This window comes from Mercenaria mercenaria, chromosome 6 (assembly GCF_021730395.1).
Source record: "Mercenaria mercenaria strain notata chromosome 6, MADL_Memer_1, whole genome shotgun sequence".
In the NCBI taxonomy this organism is placed as follows: Eukaryota; Metazoa; Mollusca; class Bivalvia; order Venerida; family Veneridae; genus Mercenaria; species Mercenaria mercenaria.
Window position 1 is genome coordinate 60832775 of NC_069366.1, and position 22094 is coordinate 60854868.

General features: G+C 34.7%; 1 protein-coding gene across 2 annotated transcripts in view; it reads left to right on the plus strand.

Moving 5' to 3' along the window:
• The first annotated feature begins 439 nt into the window (after positions 1-439).
• Positions 440-22094, plus strand: part of LOC123548748 (type 2 phosphatidylinositol 4,5-bisphosphate 4-phosphatase-like) — a 30685-nt gene continuing 9030 nt past the window's right edge. Inside the window, exons 1-7 of one of the 2 annotated variants that reach the window (XM_045336262.2) lie at positions 440-591; positions 10170-10372; positions 12757-12863; positions 13897-14002; positions 14890-14939; positions 15756-15846; positions 19988-20042. In XM_045336262.2, the coding sequence (XP_045192197.1) occupies positions 516-591; positions 10170-10372; positions 12757-12863; positions 13897-14002; positions 14890-14939; positions 15756-15846; positions 19988-20042 (688 nt within the window). In that variant the 5' untranslated portion in view covers positions 440-515. Of the gene's footprint in view, positions 592-6808; positions 6942-10169; positions 10373-12756; positions 12864-13896; positions 14003-14889; positions 14940-15755; positions 15847-19987; positions 20043-22094 lie in introns of those variants that run through there. The other variant, XM_045336261.2, reaches the window with a different exon arrangement.

The following is a 22094-nucleotide window of genomic DNA, read 5'->3' on the forward strand; positions in this document are numbered from 1 at the left end:
GTTCTAACAACGATTAATAAATAACCTCCCCTTATATATTTGTATTGATATAAAATGCTGTATGAGCGGCGTATGTTTTTAAATAATATATAGCGCAGGTAATTCCCCTTTATACGCACATTAAAGAATTATTGATAAATGTTTAACATGCAAATATAAAGATATGTTTATTATTTGATCTTCAGTAAAAAGGTAAGTTAGCAAATGCATGTAAACTACTGTATTTTCAAGTTTTATTTATTTATTGATACAAATACAATTATGTAGAAAAAGGTTATTTATATATAACTGAGTAGAACACATCAATTTTTCAGTCCTTCATTAAATACATATATTTACATTTTCAGTATCCACGAGATAATTCGTCATCTATCAACTTATTATAGGTCACGGTATGACCACATACTATCGTATCAACATACTCCGATTTTGCAACAGTATCTTTATCATATGCCACGTGAAAATTATCATCTACTAGTATATATTAAAATTGATAATCAAAATATTAAAGCAAAATGGACAATCCTGGATATGGAGACGATGTTGTTGGAGAGAAACCTCCTCCATATGGATTTGCTACAGGTTTTCAAGGTATATTATGATTTAAACTTATATTCCTAAATTTGAAATTTATCCCACAAATATTTTATTTGAAAAAAAATATCAACTTTCCCTATTACTTCAATCTATTTAGCTGATCGGCGAATTGAAGTTAAACTAAAATTCAAGGTAGTTGACCTATGATGACCATCGACAATTTCCGTGTCATTACGTAATCTTGTTTGTTATTTTGCCGTTCTTCGAACCAAATGAAGCTCAAAGAGAACATGAGTTTCCTTAATTAAAACCGGATGATGCCGAGACCACATTCGTAGAAAACTTAACTGTACAATCAAGGGTTTGTTTGAAAAGTCACCAGAACACTTTAAATCGTAAGAAATTGAAGGCTTTCATATTCGATTCGAATTAAAACAGTGGTGAATTAAACTATGTTTCTGAATACATGTGTACGATATGTGTTTAAAATTATTTGCCTATCCTCGCAGGGTGAAGTACTCGCAATAATGCCTTTTTAATATATTGTAGCTGGTGAAATACCGGTAGTTCAACTTTATTCGTGGTTAAATGTATTTATTTTAACATACTATGGAATCAGATTCTCTATATGATATAACCCTGTCATGTAACTCTTAGAACTCTTAAAAAATCTGTAAAAAGATCCTTTGGAAGCAAAGAATGCAACCAAGGAGCATAATAGCATACATGGTTTGATTGACTCTGTTTATGAGGGGAGGGCATTATGTTTCTTTATGCGTATCGATAAGATGGCTAGTTCTATAATCACATGAGGTAAACCTAAAATTAATTATACTGTATGTCGATCTCCAATAAATATGTGAACAACCTTTGTCAGAGGTCATTAAAAGTTACAACACACTAAATAGCTGTTCTTTTTATTCTATATAAAATTGGCATATTTCCAATGGCCGCAGCACACATCAGGACCCATTTTAAACGTCTGTAACTTACATTTTCTTGAAGAATATTGTTAGTGCTGAATAAAATTCAAAAGAGAAGTTGGGGTCATGCTTAATTCAAGAAAATTATTTTCAGTCAAACAAACTGCAAAATCGGCTAAAAATGAGACCCCAAATTTCCACGAAAATTCTGTCATGTTATTATTTCAGTATGAAAATGCTACCTATATGTCATGTGATTTCAACAAAAATAAAATGCAAAGAAAATAAGGAAACTACAGAGCAAAAAAAACAACAACAAAAAACTAAGGACATTATGCAACTATCATTTTCTTCGCGCCATATTCCTATTTAGTGTCTGTATGCCTAAAATGTAAACAAACACCGTTAAATTTACTGGTCGACAAAACACAAGTGAAAACTTTGTTGTATCATTAAAAAATATTCTGATTATAGTTTGAACGTAAATAAGTGGGGATCGACCATGTTTTGTTTTTTTTTTTTTGGTCTAAATTTATCTGTATTTAATAAAATAAGTACCTGATTTTCTAAAAATTACCTTTACTCACTTCAATTGTGGCTTTAAATGGGAAATATTTGTAATATTCAAAATTTCTTGAATATACAGTTATAGGAGAGATCGCCGTGACGTCACGCATTAACACCTATTTATCTGGTGGTGGGCTAATGTTTTACATCGTTTGTGTATGGGATCGGAATTTTTAATTTTTAATAACATTTTCGCTTATTTATGGATTTTAAAAATTCAAAAAGTTTTGAAATGCTTACGATTTTCATATTTTCTTATTTAATTATCTTTTTAAAATGAAAAACCATTTCAAATGACATATGATTTTAATAGCGGCGTAACGATGCTCCAAAGTTTTAGAAAAAACACTGTAAGTTAAGCGTTCATAATTAATCCATTTTATTTTGAAATAATAATGAAAAGTAATCATTAAATTGTTTGTTTTATATACTTTCCATTGATCAAATAATTATTGATATCATTGGTGTTTTAAGAAAGTTTAAGCCGTTAGAAAAACATCACTGTTTACAAAAAATCATGGACGCTCGGCGTCTGCCCACCCGACCTTTGTCTTATCAGATTTAAAAATAGAAAATACAACGGATTTATATACAAACGCGATCTCTCCTATTGTAGTTCATGATTAATACATTGTTATGAACTCAAGAGAACAACAGAAAGCGGCTGTAAATCAAATCAACGAAACAGACACACCTTGCGATTTATGGTAGTTGACTCGTAATATTAATCGGCAAATTTCTGTTTGTTTGGGTATTCTCAGTTTACGATTTCGGCAAACTCCAGTTGTTAGGAAAGTTAAGTTTTTATTATAGCGAATGATGCTGAAATTGCATATAAAGGATACGATATCGCACGGAAATTACCGATCGTCACCACAAGTTCATTACCTTAAAACTATATGAATGAGCACCTGCACAGAATAAGGAGATAAGACAGATCTTGACACGACCAATTTTCTTCTGCTCGTCGTCCGGTTAGGGCAGTATAGGTAGACCTCAAGACTATGGATCGAAAGGTCGTGAGTCTGACCCTCGGGTGAGTTGGATATTTTCCATGACTGAGACAATGACGGAAAATGATTACATGAAGTCATTCGTCCTACAGGACTCTTTTTCTAATTAAGATGTGAAAGTTCTCATTTACTTGCGTCATTTTCTTATATACAGACTTCAGGAAAACTGACATGCGTAACGTAGCTGGGGTAGATCTATATTAAAAAATCAGTGTTGAACGTAAAATCAAGCTAACAAGCAAACAGATGGTCTCCGTGGCGATATAACCAGATTGAGGCGAATATGTTGATTTTATTGCGGAGTTTTTAAACTTAAGATTTTTTAGGAAGTTTTTCTTTCTAAAGTTCATTGAAGCAAAATTTGAATAATTCTTGTTTTGCATAAACTTCTTTTAACTACCTTATTACTTTTTTTGATATTCCGTTTTATGAATCTTGGAGAATTATTTGTCTTGCGTATTTGTGTAATGGTCCTAAGTTAGACTTTGTGGTGCTTAGACAATTTACAGAGATGTTGTAATATCAACTATGGGAAGATATTTTGGGCTTACTTTCGATGATCTTCGGCACTTTACATTTCACACAAGTAACTAAGTCTGCTTGTGTGAAATGTCAAGTGCCGAAGATCATCGAAAGTAAGCTACTTGACTAGTTGATTAAGAATTGGCTTATTTATTAGGATCTTTACACGAGTAAACAAGAGCTGTCACTAATGGTGACAAATGCCCCCGCAGCACCTTGACCTTTGACCTGGTGACCCCAAAGTCAGTAGGAGTGGTGTACTCAATAAGTACTATCAGCATGTAAAATTTGAAGGTCTTGAATGAAGTGGTTTGCATGTAAAGTGCCTTCATTCAAAAATTTAACGTTGGCCCCTGTGACCTTGACCTTTGACCTGGTGACCCCAAAGTCAGTAGGGATGGTGTACTCATAAAGTACCATCAGCACGTAAAGTTTGAAGGTCCTGGATGAAGTGGTTCGCAAGAAAAGTGCCTTCATGCAAAAAATTAACGCTGGCCCCTGTGACCTTGACCTTTGACTTGGTGACCCCAAAGTTAGTAGGAGTGGTATACTCAATAAGTACTATCAGCATGTGAAGTTTGAAGGTCCTGGGTGCAGTGGTTCGCGAGTAAAGTGCCTTCATGCAAAAAGTTAACATTGGCACCTGTGACCTTGACCTTTGACTTGGTGACCCCAAAATCAGTAGGGGTAGTGTACTCAATAAGTACTATCAGCATATGAAGTTTGAAGGTCCTGGGTTCAGTGGTTCGCGAGTAAAATGCCTTCATGCAAAAAGTTAACGTTGGTCCCTGTGACCTTGACCTTTGACCTGGTGACCCCAAAGTCAGTAGAGGTAATGTACTCAATAAGTACTATCAGCAAATGAAGTTTGAAGGTCCTGGGTGCAGTGGTTCGCGAGTAAAGTGCCTTCATGCAAAATGTTAACGTTGGCCTCTATGACCTTGACCTTTGATCTTGTGATCCCAAAGTCAGTAGGGGTCGTGTACGCAATAAGTACTATCAGCATGTGAAGTTTGAAGGTCCTGGATGCAGTGATTCGCGAGTAAAGTGCCTTCATGCAAAAAGTTAACATTGGCCTCTGTGACCTTGACCTTTGACCTGGTGACCCCAAAGTCAGTAGGGGTGGTGCACTCAATAAGTACTATCATCATGTGAAGTTTGAAGGTCCTGGGTGCAGTGGTTCGCGAGTAAAGTGCCTTCGTGCAAAAAGTTAACGTTGTGACGAACGAACGAACTAATGGACGGACAGTTGAAAACTAATATGCCTCCCTTCGGGGGCATAAAAATAGGGATAAAGGGAGTTGATTTTATCTACAATTGTAACTGTTTACTATGTACCGATTGTATACTTACTTTCAAAAATAGTGTTATGTAGTGGACATTTAATGTCGCACTTTGACTCGGTGTTATAGTTGGCATCATGGAGTCCGTTCCTTTTACTTTTCTAGTAAACGAGTTCTCCATTGCGAAGGAAGTGATCGGAGTTGCACATAACGTTATCTCTCGAGAACAAACCCAATCAAACCGGGTCTGCTTTTTTTCTTGGTTGCTTTCCCCTCGGAATATTCTTACATACATTTGTATTCAGTGAGAAAATAAAGTATTTTTAGCTATCTAGTCTTTAAGCTGTAATTACGATGTGTAAAATAATCAAGGATGCAGTGTCTTTTGATATGTTACATCATTAATAGTTTTGTTTAACAAATATATTAATTGCTGGGCTTAAACATCTGGTACAGCTAAGCATGTCGGCCCTAACCCCACTCCAACACACCCTATTCCAACCGCCAATCCTCCTCCTCTCCACCCCACCCCAAACATGTCCCTGTTTATTCAAAATTGCACATTTTAATAGTATATTATTCTTGAATGATAACAGAAGCAAACTAACATCATGAGATACGTATATACTAACAGGCACTACATGAAGACAACAAACATTAAGGAAAAATACCATCACTTAGATTACTTTACCTAGTACAAATGCAGGTTCCCTACTTTGTAACACGCAGTTAGTCTCGGAGCCGTGCAAATTCAAATGCTAGGCAATTAAACAAAGTTTAATTTATTTGAACATTGTTTCATTCTGGAATGGTAAATTTTAAGTGCAACTGCGTTGCATGCATCTGTCTACAGTGAGCTCTGAAGGTCTGAAATGCAGTATCTACTGTGCAAATACGTATACCCTATTTACCGGCTTATGTTTCTTCTATAAGCTGTTCTGAACTGTTTACAATGTACTCTGGTTTATTTGTTTTGATTTTATTTGCCTTATGTTCTGTTTTATGTGGTATCCTTAAACTGTAGCTGTATATTTTTGTTAGCTGCATTTGTATGTAAACCTGATGTCAAAGTCTATTCTGTATAATCTGTAAATCTATACTCTTAAAAGAATACGTTTCCATAAATTTATACGCTTATTGTAAAATCCGGGTGATCAAACACTTGCGCCCTTTGTGCTATTTTCCATAGAGAAGCCTACCTGTTATCAACTTGACGAGTAGACCAGATAAGACATTCAAACTTCGGTAAAGGCCAGGAGTTATGATTACTTTGGAGTATGTGTTCCTTATGTCTGTTTGTGTTCATTATGGTTGTTTGCTTCTCTTTTATTTCCATAAGGAAATTATCTTATCATGTAAACAGTAAATATGTCTGCTTTAGTAATAAGTTAGACAATGTCTTTATTTTATGTGGACATTGTGCTATTCCAAATGTTTGATATATAGTTATGTTTTAAGTTTTTCAAAACTCATACATGTTAGTAGTTTAATCTAAGTTTCTTAAACGTAAAATATATGTTTTAAATATGCCTTAACTCATACGTATGCATTGCTTTGTAGATGTTTTATCATTGTTAAACTCTGCTTGGCGGAAAATAGCTCACGGGCGAATGTTAACTTGTTATATTATATCCGACGTAAAATAAAGCTTCTTGTATCTTGTACCTCAATTAGCTCGACCGCTTTTCGTTTCGTCATACCTTGTGCAGCTTTTATTTTCCTTATTTGCTTTGTGTTTTAAATAATACATTTGTCGTAAGTTTCATGTATTTTAGTGCACCTGTTTTTTTTTCTTTTTCTTTTTTCTTCTTGTTTCTTTTATTATGTTGAAAAGAATCAGTGAATGTTTTTAATAGTTGGTTGAAAGCTTCACGGTGACAGGCGTATGTTCTGTAGTTATATAGTTTCAGTATTTTTTGCTTTGTAGTACATTTTGTGACCTTGTGGTATATTATTGATCACATGACACAAGTCACATGATCAATATATAATATCCGAATCGGGCAAAATGGCGGACAGGGAAGAGGAACGAGCACCTCTTCTTCAAGACACAGGAGAAGCTGAGCCTCCTCCCGAGTATACACCATATCCAAATGGTAGCATTTCCATTCTTACATTAAATATTTTCTTTTTAAATATAAATGCTGAACGGCCGATTAATCACATATGTCAATTAATGTAACTTTTTTTTTGTTACTTTACAGTAATGTCTTTATTTTTCGACTTTGCTTTAGATCTACAGCTCCTGATAAATAACTCAATGTAAAATGAAGTATTGAAGTAAAGCTCTATACTTGTTAGGTAGTTGGCAATTTTCAGTTTTCATAGTCACAGGCATTTGCCTGATTTAGCACATTTGTTTTATCAATAACAGGCTGGTAACATTGCCCGATCGGGCTTATGACACAAAAAGTAGTATTTCTTGACAAATAATGAAGATATTTCTTTCAAACTTGGTCCATTTATTAAGCATTACATATAATGCTTATCAAGATAGAAATAACGTTGTTGCCTTCAGGTTAGTTAGAATTACTTCCCTTTTTCAGATTTTTATGATGCATAATTTTTGAAGTCCAAAAATATTATGTTTTAATGCAATGTTTAAAACAGAAAAGGGTTCAATGGCTTTCTAGTGCTCCAAACTTGTGCGCCAATACCTTTATTCTATATATTTAGGGTAAATACTTTGTTTCTAGTGCAGATGTATGAGCAATTTTTTTAGGACTAACATTTCTCTATAATGTTGTAAGTGAAAGCAGAGTAAAATGCTTACATTCATGTACTAGCGCAATAATTTAGAGCATTAGAAAGCCATTTAACCCTTTTTTGTTTAAAACTTAGCATTAGAACATTGTTTTTTTGGACTTCAATGATTATGCGTCATAAAAATCTGAAAAGGGGAAATAATTCTACCAAAACTGAAGGCAACCAAGTTATTTTTATTCTAATTTGTATCAATTGTTATGCTTAACAAATGGACCAAGTATGGAAGAAATATCTGCATTATTTTTCAAGAAATATTACTTTTTGTGTCATAAGCCCGATCGGGCAATGTTACCAGCCTGAATAATGAGGCGTTTAACAGGCTGGTAACATTGCCCGATCGGGCTTTCGACATAAAAACTAATATTTCTTGAAAAATAATGAAGATATTTTCTTCAGACTTGGTCCATTTATTAAGCATTAAAAATGATACAAATTGAAATAAAAATAACTTGGTTGCCTCCAGTTTTGGTAAAATTATTTCCCCTTTTCAGATTTTTATGAAGCATAGTTTTTGAAGTCCAAAAAACATATGTTTTAGTGCTAAGTTTAAAACAGAAAAGGGTTCAATAGCTTTCAAATGCTCTAAATTATTGCGCTAGTACATGAATGTATAGATTTTATTGTGCTTTCACTTACAACATTATAGAAAAATGTTAGTTGTAAAAAAAGTGTTCATACATTTGCATTAGAAACCAAGTATTAACCCTAAATATATAGAATAAAGGTATTGGCGCACAAATTTGGAGCAATAGAAAGCCATTGAACCATTTTCTGTATTAAACATTGCATTGAAACGTACTTGTTTTGGACTTCAAAAATTATGCATCATTAAAATCTGAAAAAGGGAAGTAATTCTAACAAAACTGAAGGCAACAAAGATATTTCTATCTTAATATGCATCATATGTTATGCTTAATAAATGGGCCAAGTTTGAAAGAAATATCTTCATTATTTTTCAAGAAATATTAGTTTTTATGTCCAAAGCCCGATCGGGCAATGTTACCAGCCTGTTTAAGGTGACGTGATTGAAACCTACAAGTTTTTGACTGTAAAAACAGAATTCCAGAAGGTTCACCCCCAAGACTTTCATTATAAACTGTCATCCTGAAAAGTTTTTTCGAGTTATCTAATATTTCATCTACCAGAGGACATACACTCGAGCTCTATAAATCTACACTTAATATACAAGATTTATTTATGATAATTACAAATATAAAACACTGGCTTAAAGCTATTTTCTGACAAACACAAGTAAATAAACTCAACATAAATAAAACAGCTGTAAAAAATAACATATATGTTAAAGCCCTGCTCCGTGGCTATTGAAATTCTTTTTTTGTGTATGCAACCCTTGATTACAATAGGTAACAGTAAACAGCCATGTGCGACGCTTTAGCACGCAAAACCACAGGTATTTCATATAGAACCGTATATGAAATAGACACTATTTTGACAGGCGTCACTGTTCATAGTCAGGATTTTCACGCTTTTTCAGTGACAATTTAAGGTTAAAAGGTAGGATGGGAGCAGGGCATTAAAGCACATTAAGGCAAATAAAACATATCTGACACTAAGCAAGTAAGGACAAGAATGGACTTCTTCCTCGGAAATTTTTATATCCATCAGAATAGTAAATGCATGGAATGAATTGCCTGTGTAGCAGTGTGTATATTATGTATATAATTGGTCTATGATATTGATTGTCTGATTAGCTCAGTTGGTAGAGCATCTGACTTGCAAGTCCTATATTGGGCTGCACATTTTTCCTCTCCTGTTACATTGTTGCTGTGAGTGTGGTGACTAACCTTGGAATCCTAGAGCTAGGGTGAAGCAATAATGGCTGAGTTAGTCAAAAGATTCTGAGTTTGTCTTTAAAAATGGAGGGAGGAATGTAGCATTGTGTATATGATTGGTCTATGATATTGATTATCCGATTAGCTCAGTTGGTAGAGCATCTGACTTGCAAGCAGAAGGTCATGGTTTGAGTCCTGAATTGGGCTGCACATTTTTCTTCTACTACACCTGAAAGGGTTGTAAGTGACAGCTGAAACATTAAAAAAAAAAAGATAAGACCACCTCTGGAATGTAGCTAAGTGACATGGGACACAAGAGGCTTTGCCAAAACCATAATTTCCCATAAAAACTGTAAATATAAATATAAAAAAATCCATTGACAGTCCAGGACATAAAAAAAATCCAGCACTTGTTTATAATATATTAATTTAATAAAGTTCTGCAGTGCTGCATTTCACGATGCCCTTCATTTTTCAAGCCAAATTTCCACATCATGCTCACAACACCTATTGAGTATATTTCTCAGTTCCAAGGTAGTTCATTTACATATAATTGTTCATTTCTGAGAGATAATTGTGTCATTCAGAAACTATCATGGTAATGTGAATGCTACAACTAAACAGCTATTCAAAAGCTTCTACAAATAAAATACAAATGTGTGAATGTTAGTTACAATACTTATAGGTTTTTGTTTGTTGATGACATAAAAAATAAATTACACTACAAGATCCATATATAAATCTGTTATTTTTTGTATTTATCAGGGCAGCCACCACCCCAACCAACAGCACCACCTGTACAACAGGTGACTGTACCTCCTATAGGGCCAGATGAATTACCCCCACCATACTCGTCAGTTCCTGGAATGCCGTTGTCGATCAACTGTAAAGTGTGTCAAGCTATAGTCAGCATAGATGGCAAACAAAATCAGAATGTGGTCAAATGTAATGTGTGCAGAGAAGCAACGGTAACTTTTTGTTTTATAATATTTTTTATTTGACAAATTAAGTTAACTGTTGGTTTCATTTTTGGCTAATTTGATAAACAATAGTCATATTCCCAGTTAGAAAAATGAATGAAAATCTTTTTTCCCAAATGTTTTATAAGAATTCCTAGTACATACACCAGCAAGTTTAAACTTTTAAACTTTAAAGTTGGACTATTCAAAAAGTAGTGAGAGTTTTTCTGTTCTGTTAACCATGCAATTGATGTCATTGACATCAGATTTTTTTTTGACATAGAATTTTTTTTTTCAAACCATGTTTGTAGTTAACTTTTAAGGTGTATCTCTGTAATAACTTTGTTAATTAGATTGAAACTTCACACAAGGAATCCTTCTAATCAAACATACTTGAATTACCTAGCTGCTTGAAATCAATTCAGATTGTGGCTTATTTTTCACATAGAAAATTTTGCGGAAGTCATTTTTAGCTCACCTGTCACAAAGTGACAAGGTGAGCTTTTGTGATCGCGCAGTGTCCGTCGTCCGTCCGTCCGTCCGTCCGTAACTTTTTGCTTGTGACCACTCTAGAGGTCACATTTTTCATGGGATCTTTATGAAAATTGGTCAGAATGTTCATCTTGATGATATCTAGGTCAAGTTCGAAACTGGGTCACGTGCGGTCAAAAACTAGGTCAGTAGGTCTAAAAATAGAAAAACCTTGTGACCACTCTAGAGGTCACATTTTTCATGTGATCTTCATGAAAGTTGGTCAGAATGTTCATCTTGATGATATCTAGGTCAAGTTCGAAACTGGGTCACGTGCAGTCAAAAACTAGGTCAGTAGGTCTAAAAATAGAAGAACCTTGTGACCACTCTAGAGGTCACATTTTTCATGGGATCTTCATGAAAGTTGGTCAGAATGTTCATCTTGATGATATCTAGGTCAAGTTCGAAACTGGGTCACGTGCGTTCAAAAACTAGGTCAGTAGGTCTAAAAATAGAAAAACCTTGTGACCACTCTAGAGGTCACATTTTTCATGGGATCTTCATGAAAGTTGATCAGAATGTTCATCTTGATGATATCTAGGTCAAGTTCGAAACTGGGTCACGTGTGGTCAAAAACTAGGTCAGTAGGTCTAAAAATAGAAAAACCTTGTGACCACTCTAGAGGTCACATTTTTCATGGGATCTTCATGAAAGTTGGTCAGAATGTTCATCTTGATGATATCTAGGTCAAGTTCGAAACTGGGTCACGTGCGGTCAAAAACTAGGTCAGTAGGTCTAAAAATAGAAAAACCTTGTGACCACTCTAGAGGTCACATTTTTCATGGGATCTTCATGAAAGTTGGTCAGAATGTTCATCTTGATGATATCTAGGTCAAGTTCGAAACTGGGTGACGTGCGGTCAAAAACTAGGTCAGTAGGTCTAAAAATAGAAAAACCTTGTGACCACTCTAGAGGTCACATTTTTCATGGGATCTTCATGAAAAATGGTCAGAATGTTCATCTTGATGATATCTAGGTCAAATGCGAAACTGGGTTACGTGCCTTCAAAAACTAGGTCAGTAGGTCTAAAAATAGAATAACCTTGTGACCACTCTAGAGGTCACATTTTTCATGGGATCTTCATGAAAGTTGGTCAGAATGTTCATCTTGATGATATCTAGGTCAAGTTCGAAACTGGGTCACGTGCGGTCAAAAACTAGGTCAGTAGGTCTAAAAATAGAAAAACCTTGTGACCACTCTAGAGGTCACATTTTTCATGGGATCTTTATGAAAGTTGGTCAGAATGTTCACCTTGATGATATCTAGGTCAAGTTCGAAACTGGGTCACGTGCCTTCAAAAACTAGGTCAGTAGGTCTAAAAATAGAAAAACCTTGTGACCACTCTAGAGGTCACATTTTTCATGGGATCTTTATGAAAGTTGGTCAAAAACGATGACATACTCAAAACTGGGTCATGTGGGAAGAGGTGAGCAATTCAGGACCATCATGGTCCTCTTGTTATCATTGCCATAACAGAAGTTTTATTTGTAATATTTTAATAGTGTTGTGTAAGTTTAGGCTAGTTGTAATGAAAGTCACAGCTGTTGTGTAACTTGGAAATTATAAGACAGTCAAGCAAGCTGTCTTAAATAAAGTTATGGACTACTTTTTATTTATCTACAATTGTACTGTATCTACAAAGAAACTTTACAACAGTGACATTATTTACGTTATTTCCTAAGTGTTTGCTTGTTAAACTTTTTGTGAAATATTTGATTTTAGTGATATTTAGATTAACCAAAAATGTTTCTCAATTTCTGGGAAAATGTCTTTTAAATTTCAAATAGGTAAATAAAATCTGAGAAATGATTCTCCAGAAGCATAGATTGAAATGCAAGACTAAGTGTAAATATTTATTACAGCCAATAAAAGCGGCTCCTCCAGGAAAGAAGTATGTCAGATGTCCTTGCAACTGTTTACTGATTTGTAGAGCTTCAGCACAGAAAATTGCTTGCCCAAGACAAAACTGGTAAGGTCATGACCACAACTTGTTGTTTAGCGGTACTAGATAGGGTTGGAAGGAGGTCAATATTTTTTTTCTATATTTTATTTCATAGAAATGTCATTAAAAAGTGAATATAGCGGTAAATCAAACTGCTTATGAGTGAATTTTAAGAAATTTTACTGTAATATAAATCTGAAAGTTACTTCTGACAGCGCAAAAAGAATTTTCTTTTCAAGATAAAAGAAAAATATTGAATTTTTTGTCAGTGCTTAATTTTAGGGTTGGTTAAGTAACCCTTAACACAGGTATATTTTCCTTGTCTAAGAAAGTTTGTTATATTTGTATAATTTAACCTTAATACATTTTAAACATCACCTTTGAAAACCAGATTTTTACACTACAAACATTCTTACATTGTACATATACCATATTACAAGCAGTATAGTAATGATTTACTCCTTTATATTAGCCTAACTTGCTACTAGACAGTTACGGTACATGCTTGAAGGTTGGAGACGACACCCAGAATGTAGCCTTGCTATTGGTCAATTTCTAAACTACACTTAGAATCATCCAATCAGAATCTTGTGACTTGTCTCAAGATTTAATCATAATAATGAACATATAAATAGAAACAGATGTTTTATATATTAGCTGTTGAATTTCTACACAGAATAGGACAGTAAATCGCAAAGGCTTTGGCTGAGTGATTAAGGTCACTGACTTCAAATCACTTGCCCCGCACCATTGGGTGTTTGAAGCTTCACTTGATATGTAGAATCCTTTAATGTGAGGACGTCATCCAGCTGGCATTACAACAGGTTGTTGGTTATACCCAAGGACCTACTCATGCCTGAGCTAATGCAAGGAGGGATTCTGCGTCTTCCTCAACCTTGAAAAGCTGTAAAGTTGTTATGTGACCAATAATCATGTCGCTGCAGTGTTAAACCTAACAAAACAGAATGTTTCTTACTTTCAAAGTGTAAACTGTTTTCATTATGGAGAAAAGAGATTTGTAGGCTTAGTAAGTGTTAACAATTTCTCATATTTTTCACAGTAAGAGGATTATCACTCTAGGGGCACCAGGCATTATTACCAGTGCCACGGTGAGGGCACCAAACACTAACAGAGTACAGTGTGTATACTGTAATGAGATATTCCTGGTATGTAAAACTGTATCTAGTTCTGGCTTATGATTTAGTAGCTGATGCCTACTGTGGAAATTAATATTCATTGGGGACTATTTTTGTGGATTTAATGGTTGAATTAATCCACAAAATTAAATTCCAGCAAGCAAATGAAATTCATTAAGTCAGCAGAAAGCCATGATATTTCTTGCCCACAAAAATAAATGACTACAGTGTTTAAATTTTCATTTTCTGATGATCATGTCCATTGGATTCTCATAAATAACAGTTTTCCTATTTATGAAGTTTGTCAAACCATTTATTGCAAAAGTATTTAGTGTCTTTGGCATAATGTTTTGTGACTTTGGAAAAAATTGATTACATTTGTAGGGACATTGATTTTGGGGATTTCACATTTAAAATTATTAAAAAGAAGATGGGAATTATATTTGTTTGTTGTGATTGAATTACCTGCTTTGACTCAACGATGAAATCATCTATTCTTAGCCCCAAATGTATTATAAAGATTTTAAAGTTTTAGAACTTTCTGTAAGTATTATGTGAAAATAATTTTGAAAAGAGGGAGAATAACACTTTAAGGAATTTTATTTCCTAAAAAGGGTTTTCTTTTAAAATCAGATTTAGAAAGTATATAAACCAGAAAGACCTTTCCAAAATTTTATAAAGTTGAACTGTAAGTTTATTTATTTCCTAAATATAGTTAAAAAGCTGCAAATATCTGAAGGTTTCAGCAAACAAAATATCAGTCCTGTTACATTAATGTAGAAACATTTTAGATACTAGTATTTTTGGATGCCACTGTCTGTCAGTTTTTGAGTTTTTCTGTTGAAAACACTTGATGCCTCATTGGTAACTTTACAAAAATGTTAACATGTGTATATTTAAATGGTTTCTGTTTTCAGTTTGCTGTAACAAGGACAGCACTAGCCAGATGTTCAAATTGTAGACGAGTGTAAGTAGACCTTTGTTATTTTAGCCCTCAGTTAAATTATCTCCCTTGCATTTAAAATAATTTAACTCGGTGTTTGCATTTTAACTAAACTGACTTTTGTGGCAGTGTTGTAGAAACACACTTTGTGACAGTGTTGTAGAAACATACTTTGTGGCAGTGTTGTAGAAGGTTGCAGTGTTGTAGAAACGCACTTTGTGGCAGTGTTGTAGAAGGTTGCAGTGTTGTAGAAACACAATTTGTGGCAGTGTTGTAGAAGGTTGCAGTGTTGTAGAAACACACTTTGTGGCAGTGTTGTAGAAGGTTGCAGTGTTGTAGAAACACACTTTGTGGCAGTGTTGTAGAAGGTTGCAGTGTTGTAGAAACACACTTTGTGGCAGTGTTGTAGAAGGTTGCAGTGTTGTAGAAACACACTTTGTGGCAGTGTTGTAGAAGGTTGCAGTGTTGTAGAAACACACTTTGTGGCAGTGTTGTAGAAGGTGGCAGTGTTGTAGAAACACACTTTGTGGCAGTGTTGTAGAAACACACTTTGTGGCAGTGTTGTAGAAGGTGGCAGTGTTGTAGAAACACAATTTGTGGCAGTATTGTAGAAACACACTTTATGGCAGTGTTGTAGAAACACACTATCATGAGAAATAAATGGCTGTATTCAGCAGAGCAGAACAAGGAAAATCTGAGTGATTCCATTATAATGTGTATGCTTATATATTTGTGTCTTTGAAAATTATGACATTCATTTTGCTTGAACTTCAGAAGAGAAGTTTACAATAATGTGGCTTAGTGAAAACATGTAATAATGAATTTTTTTTGTACTTTCAGTTCCTCAGTGGAGTCAAGTTTCATCAGAACTCGATGTATAATGTATCTTATTTTAGGACTTGTATTCCTTGGCGCAGGTATTGGTGTAACGGTGAGTGTGTGCTCTTTACTTCTGTTTTATTTACCATCAGACAAGTGGAACACACTGAAAATGTTAAATTGGAAATATCATTTTAACCTTTACACTGCTAAATTTCTAAACTGAAAATTTACTGACTGAATAAGGAACAGTGCAGACCAAGATCAGCCTGTGGTCTGCACCTGTTACAAAGGCAAAGTCACTTGCAGCCAGCAGGCTAAAGGCAGTGCTCGTGCTGCCAATCGACATTATCGCCAAATGGCGATTATTTTATTCAAATGTCGATTAAAACGCAATTTTTGGCGATAGAAAATGGCGATTAATTTATAAAAATGCTCAAAAAAAAATATTGCAAAAAAATTGTCCTTAAACTGCTGGAACATACGTAATTTTATCAACAAAAACGTGCGAAGTCAGTAGCAGGAAGTGTATTTGCCCAGAGGCATAATTACCCCCTCTAAACGGTGATCTTTACACGCTTAATTGATTTGTTTATCGCGTACGCGGTATACTTTACTAATTGATCCACAGGTGTGCACTATTGATCGTATAGAAGTTTAAAGCAACAATTATCATCAGTTCATCCTTAATCATTTAATCGCCATTAATTACCAAACAAACAAATTAATTAAACATAATTCCTTCAGATGTGGAATTCCTATGTCCGACTGAAGACTTTTTGACGTGGACAAGTGTGTTTTTGCATTCGTTTGTCCGCGGACAAACACAAATTAACAGTAGGGATTTATATTACATTAGCTTACACATTCTTTTTTGACCTTTAGAAAGTATCTTACCTTGACTGGCTCAGTAATTTCCTTAAATCCACTTAATTTTACTTGTATTTTTCAAAACCCAAACTTTAGAAATATAATATTATCACTGACACTTTCCGTGACTAAAATAACCTAACTTAAATTTACGCAAATTTTTGACACCTGCTATCAGAAACTGGGTTTAACCTGTTTGACAATTTGTTTCTTTTAATGTGTGCCGACACCAGCAGATCAAAGAAGACACCGGCAGATCAAAGAAGACGTGCATGTATTCCATGTGATGTCATAGTGATGTCACTGCTATTGACAGGACCAGCATAACACACACTTGCTATTTAAAGTGACTGACTTTGAGAGCATTATAGCACTGGAAGCTTGATTTATTTTTTGCTGATATGGAATTTACTTTTTTAATTGTATTCATATTTAAAGGGTTTTCTTGGTTTGGGAAATCACTGCAAGAGTGAAAAAAAGTCTTTAATTTGCAGTTTAATCACATTAGATTCACAAGGTTTACAAGGATAAGAAAATAGAATCACTGACATTTTCAGTGAATTTGTTATTTACTTTATATTAATAGACTTAAACAAAGACAGGAAATAAAAAAAAATAGTAACATTATATTAAGCATATTTAGTTCCTTTTTCAACTTGCATGTCATGGCGCTAAAATCTTTCCACGTTTTCCCTAAAATCTTGTCACTTCTCCCTAAAATCTCTCCACTTCTCCTTAATCTTAGCTGAAGGGGAAGTGACCTCCCAAAAATCTTAGCCTAGCTTAAGCCCTGACTTTCATCACAAAAAGTATTAATGATCATTCTTGACAAGAATTCACATTTGGTCATGTCACTTACTAAAATGGTATTTTCAGTGACATTTGAATACAAACAAACTGAAGATACGCATAAATGTATGATTTTTCAAAGTCTATGATAAATATGAATTATGATTTTAAACTGAAAAATAAAGTGCGTTAAGTGTTTCATGAAAAAAATATTAAATAGTTTTTGTGTTTTATGTTTTTCATCGAAATGCTAAAGCGCGCCCGAGGTACGCGCCGCCAAGTTTGTCTATTAAGTTTTTCCCTGAAAAAAAAAGTGGCTATTAATTTATAATGGCCAGGGCTAACTGCTAAAGGTTAAAGTATTTTTGGAAGCCTAATTTTACAGATTTTCTGGTTGGGTCAAGTCAAAAAAAATTTATTTCATAAGAAGCACATGAAATTCCTATTCATAACTTTAAAACTTGAAATCCTCAAATTCAAATTACCGCAGAATTGCCATTTTGGTTAAACTCATGAAATATAATACCTGTGAAATCAAATATTTCAATAGTATTGGTTTGACACCCTGCTCAACATGTGTATGATTTTGTTAGCATGTGTATATTTTTTTCAACACTTGTTTTTTTTACATTTTCACTTTGTCCATATTTCTAACACAAACTGTTTCATTTTCCAATTAAACAAAGAAGGCTGAAAACTGTGTTACTAAACAACAGTTCATTTTTAGTTACAATTATTACGTCATTGTGTCAAACGGTATAGCAGCAAGAAGCCAACAGAAAACAGGCAAATATTTAATGGATGTAGTCAAGGATGTACTTTAAAATCCTTAGAAACGTGTTAGAATCGAAATTATATAACGTAAAAACTCAAATATATTACGCTAGCATGTATATTACGCACCCCCGATCTTGTTTCAAAATCTTGGGAAAAATGCTTACATTGGAATATATTACGCACCGAAAAATCAGTCAGAAAACGTTGTTTACAAAGTCGAAATCGGCCATTAGCGGCATGCATAAAAACGATTTCTCGTGAAAATCGCAATTACTGCATAATCGGTTACAGACAACAGTGACAATATCTGACCGACAAGTCAGTCAGAAAGTCGAAATCGGCCATTAGCAGCATGCGTAAAAACGATTTCTCGTGAAAATTGCAATTGCTGCATAATCAGTTACAGACAACAGTGACAATATCTGACAGACAAATTCTTTCTAAAGTATTTGAGAACTTTCTCAAGCTGTCAACACCTTAGTACACATAAACTGATGTGCGAACAAACATCTCATAATTATGGGCACATCAAACGAGAAACTCGCGGCTAATTAGCGTGTTTGTTTAACAGTGTACGAGCCGATGTATTGATCAGTAACAATTTGCTGGAAATAAAGAAATAAAAAACAATCTGTTTTAATTGCAATTTATTTGAGCATCCTTGAAAGATAATGATTTTAATGATCAAACACCTACAACCCAGAACCGCGAAATTTTGTATTTTGCCTAATTATTAAACTGACACATTATCCGGTGCTCTGGATATGTACGATATTTATTAATTAAATTTACAAATACAAAAAATCACAAATAAAATCAACTTTACCATATATCATCAGAGGTTCCGTTCTGTACGTGTTTTTAGACCCACCCAATAAAACGCTCTTTAAAAGGGGGTTAAAAAAGCACGGCCCAAAATGTAAACACATGAGGTGACAGTTGACAAAATTGTCCGATTTTCGCCGATATTTTCGGGTTTTCAAGCTGGGCAAAAATGTTTGAAGCTCTACCTTGGTATATATGACGCACCCCTTTGAGAAAATGAAAAAAATTGTAAAAAAACTGCGTCATATATTCAAGTTTTTACGGTATCACATTATGTCTTGGACATAGGTGACATATTGTTTTTGTCTTTGCGAAGCGGAACATGCCAGCGATATGCACAACTAAGGTTGGTACTGATCACTCCTGTCAGGTTTCGTCGAAATCCAGCCAGCAGTTTGACCTGTGAAACCATACACGATTGTACTATCTTTAGCTTTGTGCAGCAAAGCAGAACATGTCGGTGATATGCACAATTAGGCTTGGTACTGATGACTCCTGTGAAGTTTCGTCGAAGTCCGGCTAGCAGTTTGTCCTGTGAAAGCCAGACAAGATTTTCTATTTTAAGCTCTTGTGGTTATTTTGTGCAGTAAAGCAGAATGTGTCGGTGATATGCACAATTAGGCTTGGTACTGATGACTCCTGTGAAGTTTCGTCGAAGTCCGGCTAGCAGTTTGTCCTGTGAAAGCCAGACAAGATTTTCTATTTTAAGCTCTTGTGGTTATTTTGTGCAGTAAAGCAGAATGTGCCGGAGATATGCACAACTAGGCTTGGTACTGATCACTCATGTAAAGTTTTGTCGAAATCCAGCCAGCAGTTTGACCTGTGAGAGCCGGACAAACTTCATGCAGACGGATAATTTTTGTTGAGATGCATATAATTTTATCAATCGGGCTATGTCCTCTTGATATAATTCCTTTGCATCTGAATTTCAGCCAGCGACAAATCACTGTATGAGATATATTATTTCTTAAATAAATATGTCTGTATTTTAGGTTGGTACTTATGAGATGGCTGCAGACTCTGGAGGAATATATACTGTATGGATTGGTGAGTACAATATGAGTGAAAATAACCTTTCAGACAATTTTGCAATTTTTTATACGCCCATTTGAAAAACGGGACGTATAATAGGAACACCCAGGACGGGCGGGTGGTTGGGCAGGTGGGCTGCACCCACAGACTTTGTCCGGAGCATATCTTCTAAATGCCTGGAGGGATATTGATGAAACTTAGCACAATTGTTCACCATCATGAGACGGAGTGTCATGCGCAAGAACCAAGTCCGTAAGGTCAAGGTCACACTTTGAGGTCAAATGATACAAGAATGAAAACTTTGTCTGGAGCATTTCTTCTTTATGCATGGAGAGATTTTGATGAAACTTGGCACATTTGTTTACCATCATGAGATGGAGTGTCATGCGCAAGAACCAGGTCCCTAGATCTAGTTCAAGGTCACATGTGGAGGTCAAAGTATACAAGAATGAAAACTTTGTCCAAACCATTTCTTCTTCATGCATGGAAGGATTTGGATGTTACATGGCATAATTGTACACCATCATGAGATGGAGTGTCATGCGTTGGCAGGTCCCTTCTTTAGAATTACTTCCCTTTGTTGTTACTATAAATAGCTTATATTGCCACTTTTTCATTACTAGTCATAGGGAAAAATCAAGACCACTTTTCTGTAGTACAACATGCATATTACATCCAATGCTGAGGTGTATTTTGACCTATCTCTACCTGGTAAGGATTTTTATGTGGACTTTTTCCCCCTTAGTTGTTACTATAAATAACCTATATTGTAACTTTTTTATAATTGACAGTAGGAAAAAGCCAAGACCGCTTTTCAGTGGTACAACATAGATGTTACTTTCAAATTTTAGGTGTATTTTAAGGTATCTCTGCTTGGTAAGGAGTTTTATTTGTGGACTTGGAAAAACAAAAGATTTACAGTAATTACTAAAAAATCACAAAATTAAGATTCCATATGCAAATACAGGTGCTATTTGCTAATTTGCTGCGACAGGCGTATATTGTGACATTCTTGCACTCTTGTTATCCATAAAGAACAAGTGCATATTTTTCTGCAAAGCTTATCATCATTTGTTGCATATTCGTTTTCATTTTTAAAATAATACACATTTTGCTCATTTGGCTGAGTAAACGACGTAAATGTGTGTGTGTGTTCGGGTTTAACGTCTTTTTCAACAATTTTTAAGTCATATAAACGACAGTGTCTACTTGTAACAGTGAGCACAATGCCCAACTTTATAGTGCTGCCTCACTGGAATATCACGCTGTAGACACGTGACAAAAACGACGTAAATAACAAAATCTAATAAATAAGTTGTGAATCATATGTTCAATTCATAAATGTATATTGTAAAAGTAAAAAAATAAGAAACTATAAGAAAATCTGTAAGATGAAGGAAACTTTTTAGTCAGTACACATGATTTTTGTATTAGTAGTCTTTTGTAAGTGTTTTCCTTAAGTCTGATAGTCTAAATACATTACTCTGTTTTTAGCTCACCTGTCACAAAGTGACAAGGTGAGCTTTTGTTATCGCACAGCGTCTGTCGTCCGTTTGTGCGTCAGTCCGTCCGTAAACTTTTGCTTGTGACCACTCTAGAGGTCACATTTTTCATGGGATCTTTATGAAAATTGGTCAGAATTTTCATCTTGATGATATCTAGGCCAAGCTCGAAACTGGGTCATGTGCGGTCCAAAACTAGGTCAGTAGGTCTAAAAATAGAGAAACCTTGTGACCTCTCTAAAGGCCATACTTTTCAATGGATCTTCATGAAAATTGTTCAGAATGTTCACCTTGATGATATCTACATGTAGTTCAAGTTCAAAACTGGGTCACATGCAATCAAAAAGTAGGTCATTAGGTCAAGTAATAGATAAACCGTGTGACCTCTCTAGAGGCCATATTTTTCATGGGATCTGTATGAAAGTTGGTCTGAATGTTCATCTTGATGATATCTAGGTCAGGTTTGAAACTGGGTTAACTGTGGTCAAAAACTAGGTCATTAGGTCTAGAAATAGAAAAACCTTGTGACCTCTCTAGAGGCCATATTTTTCAATGGATCTTCATG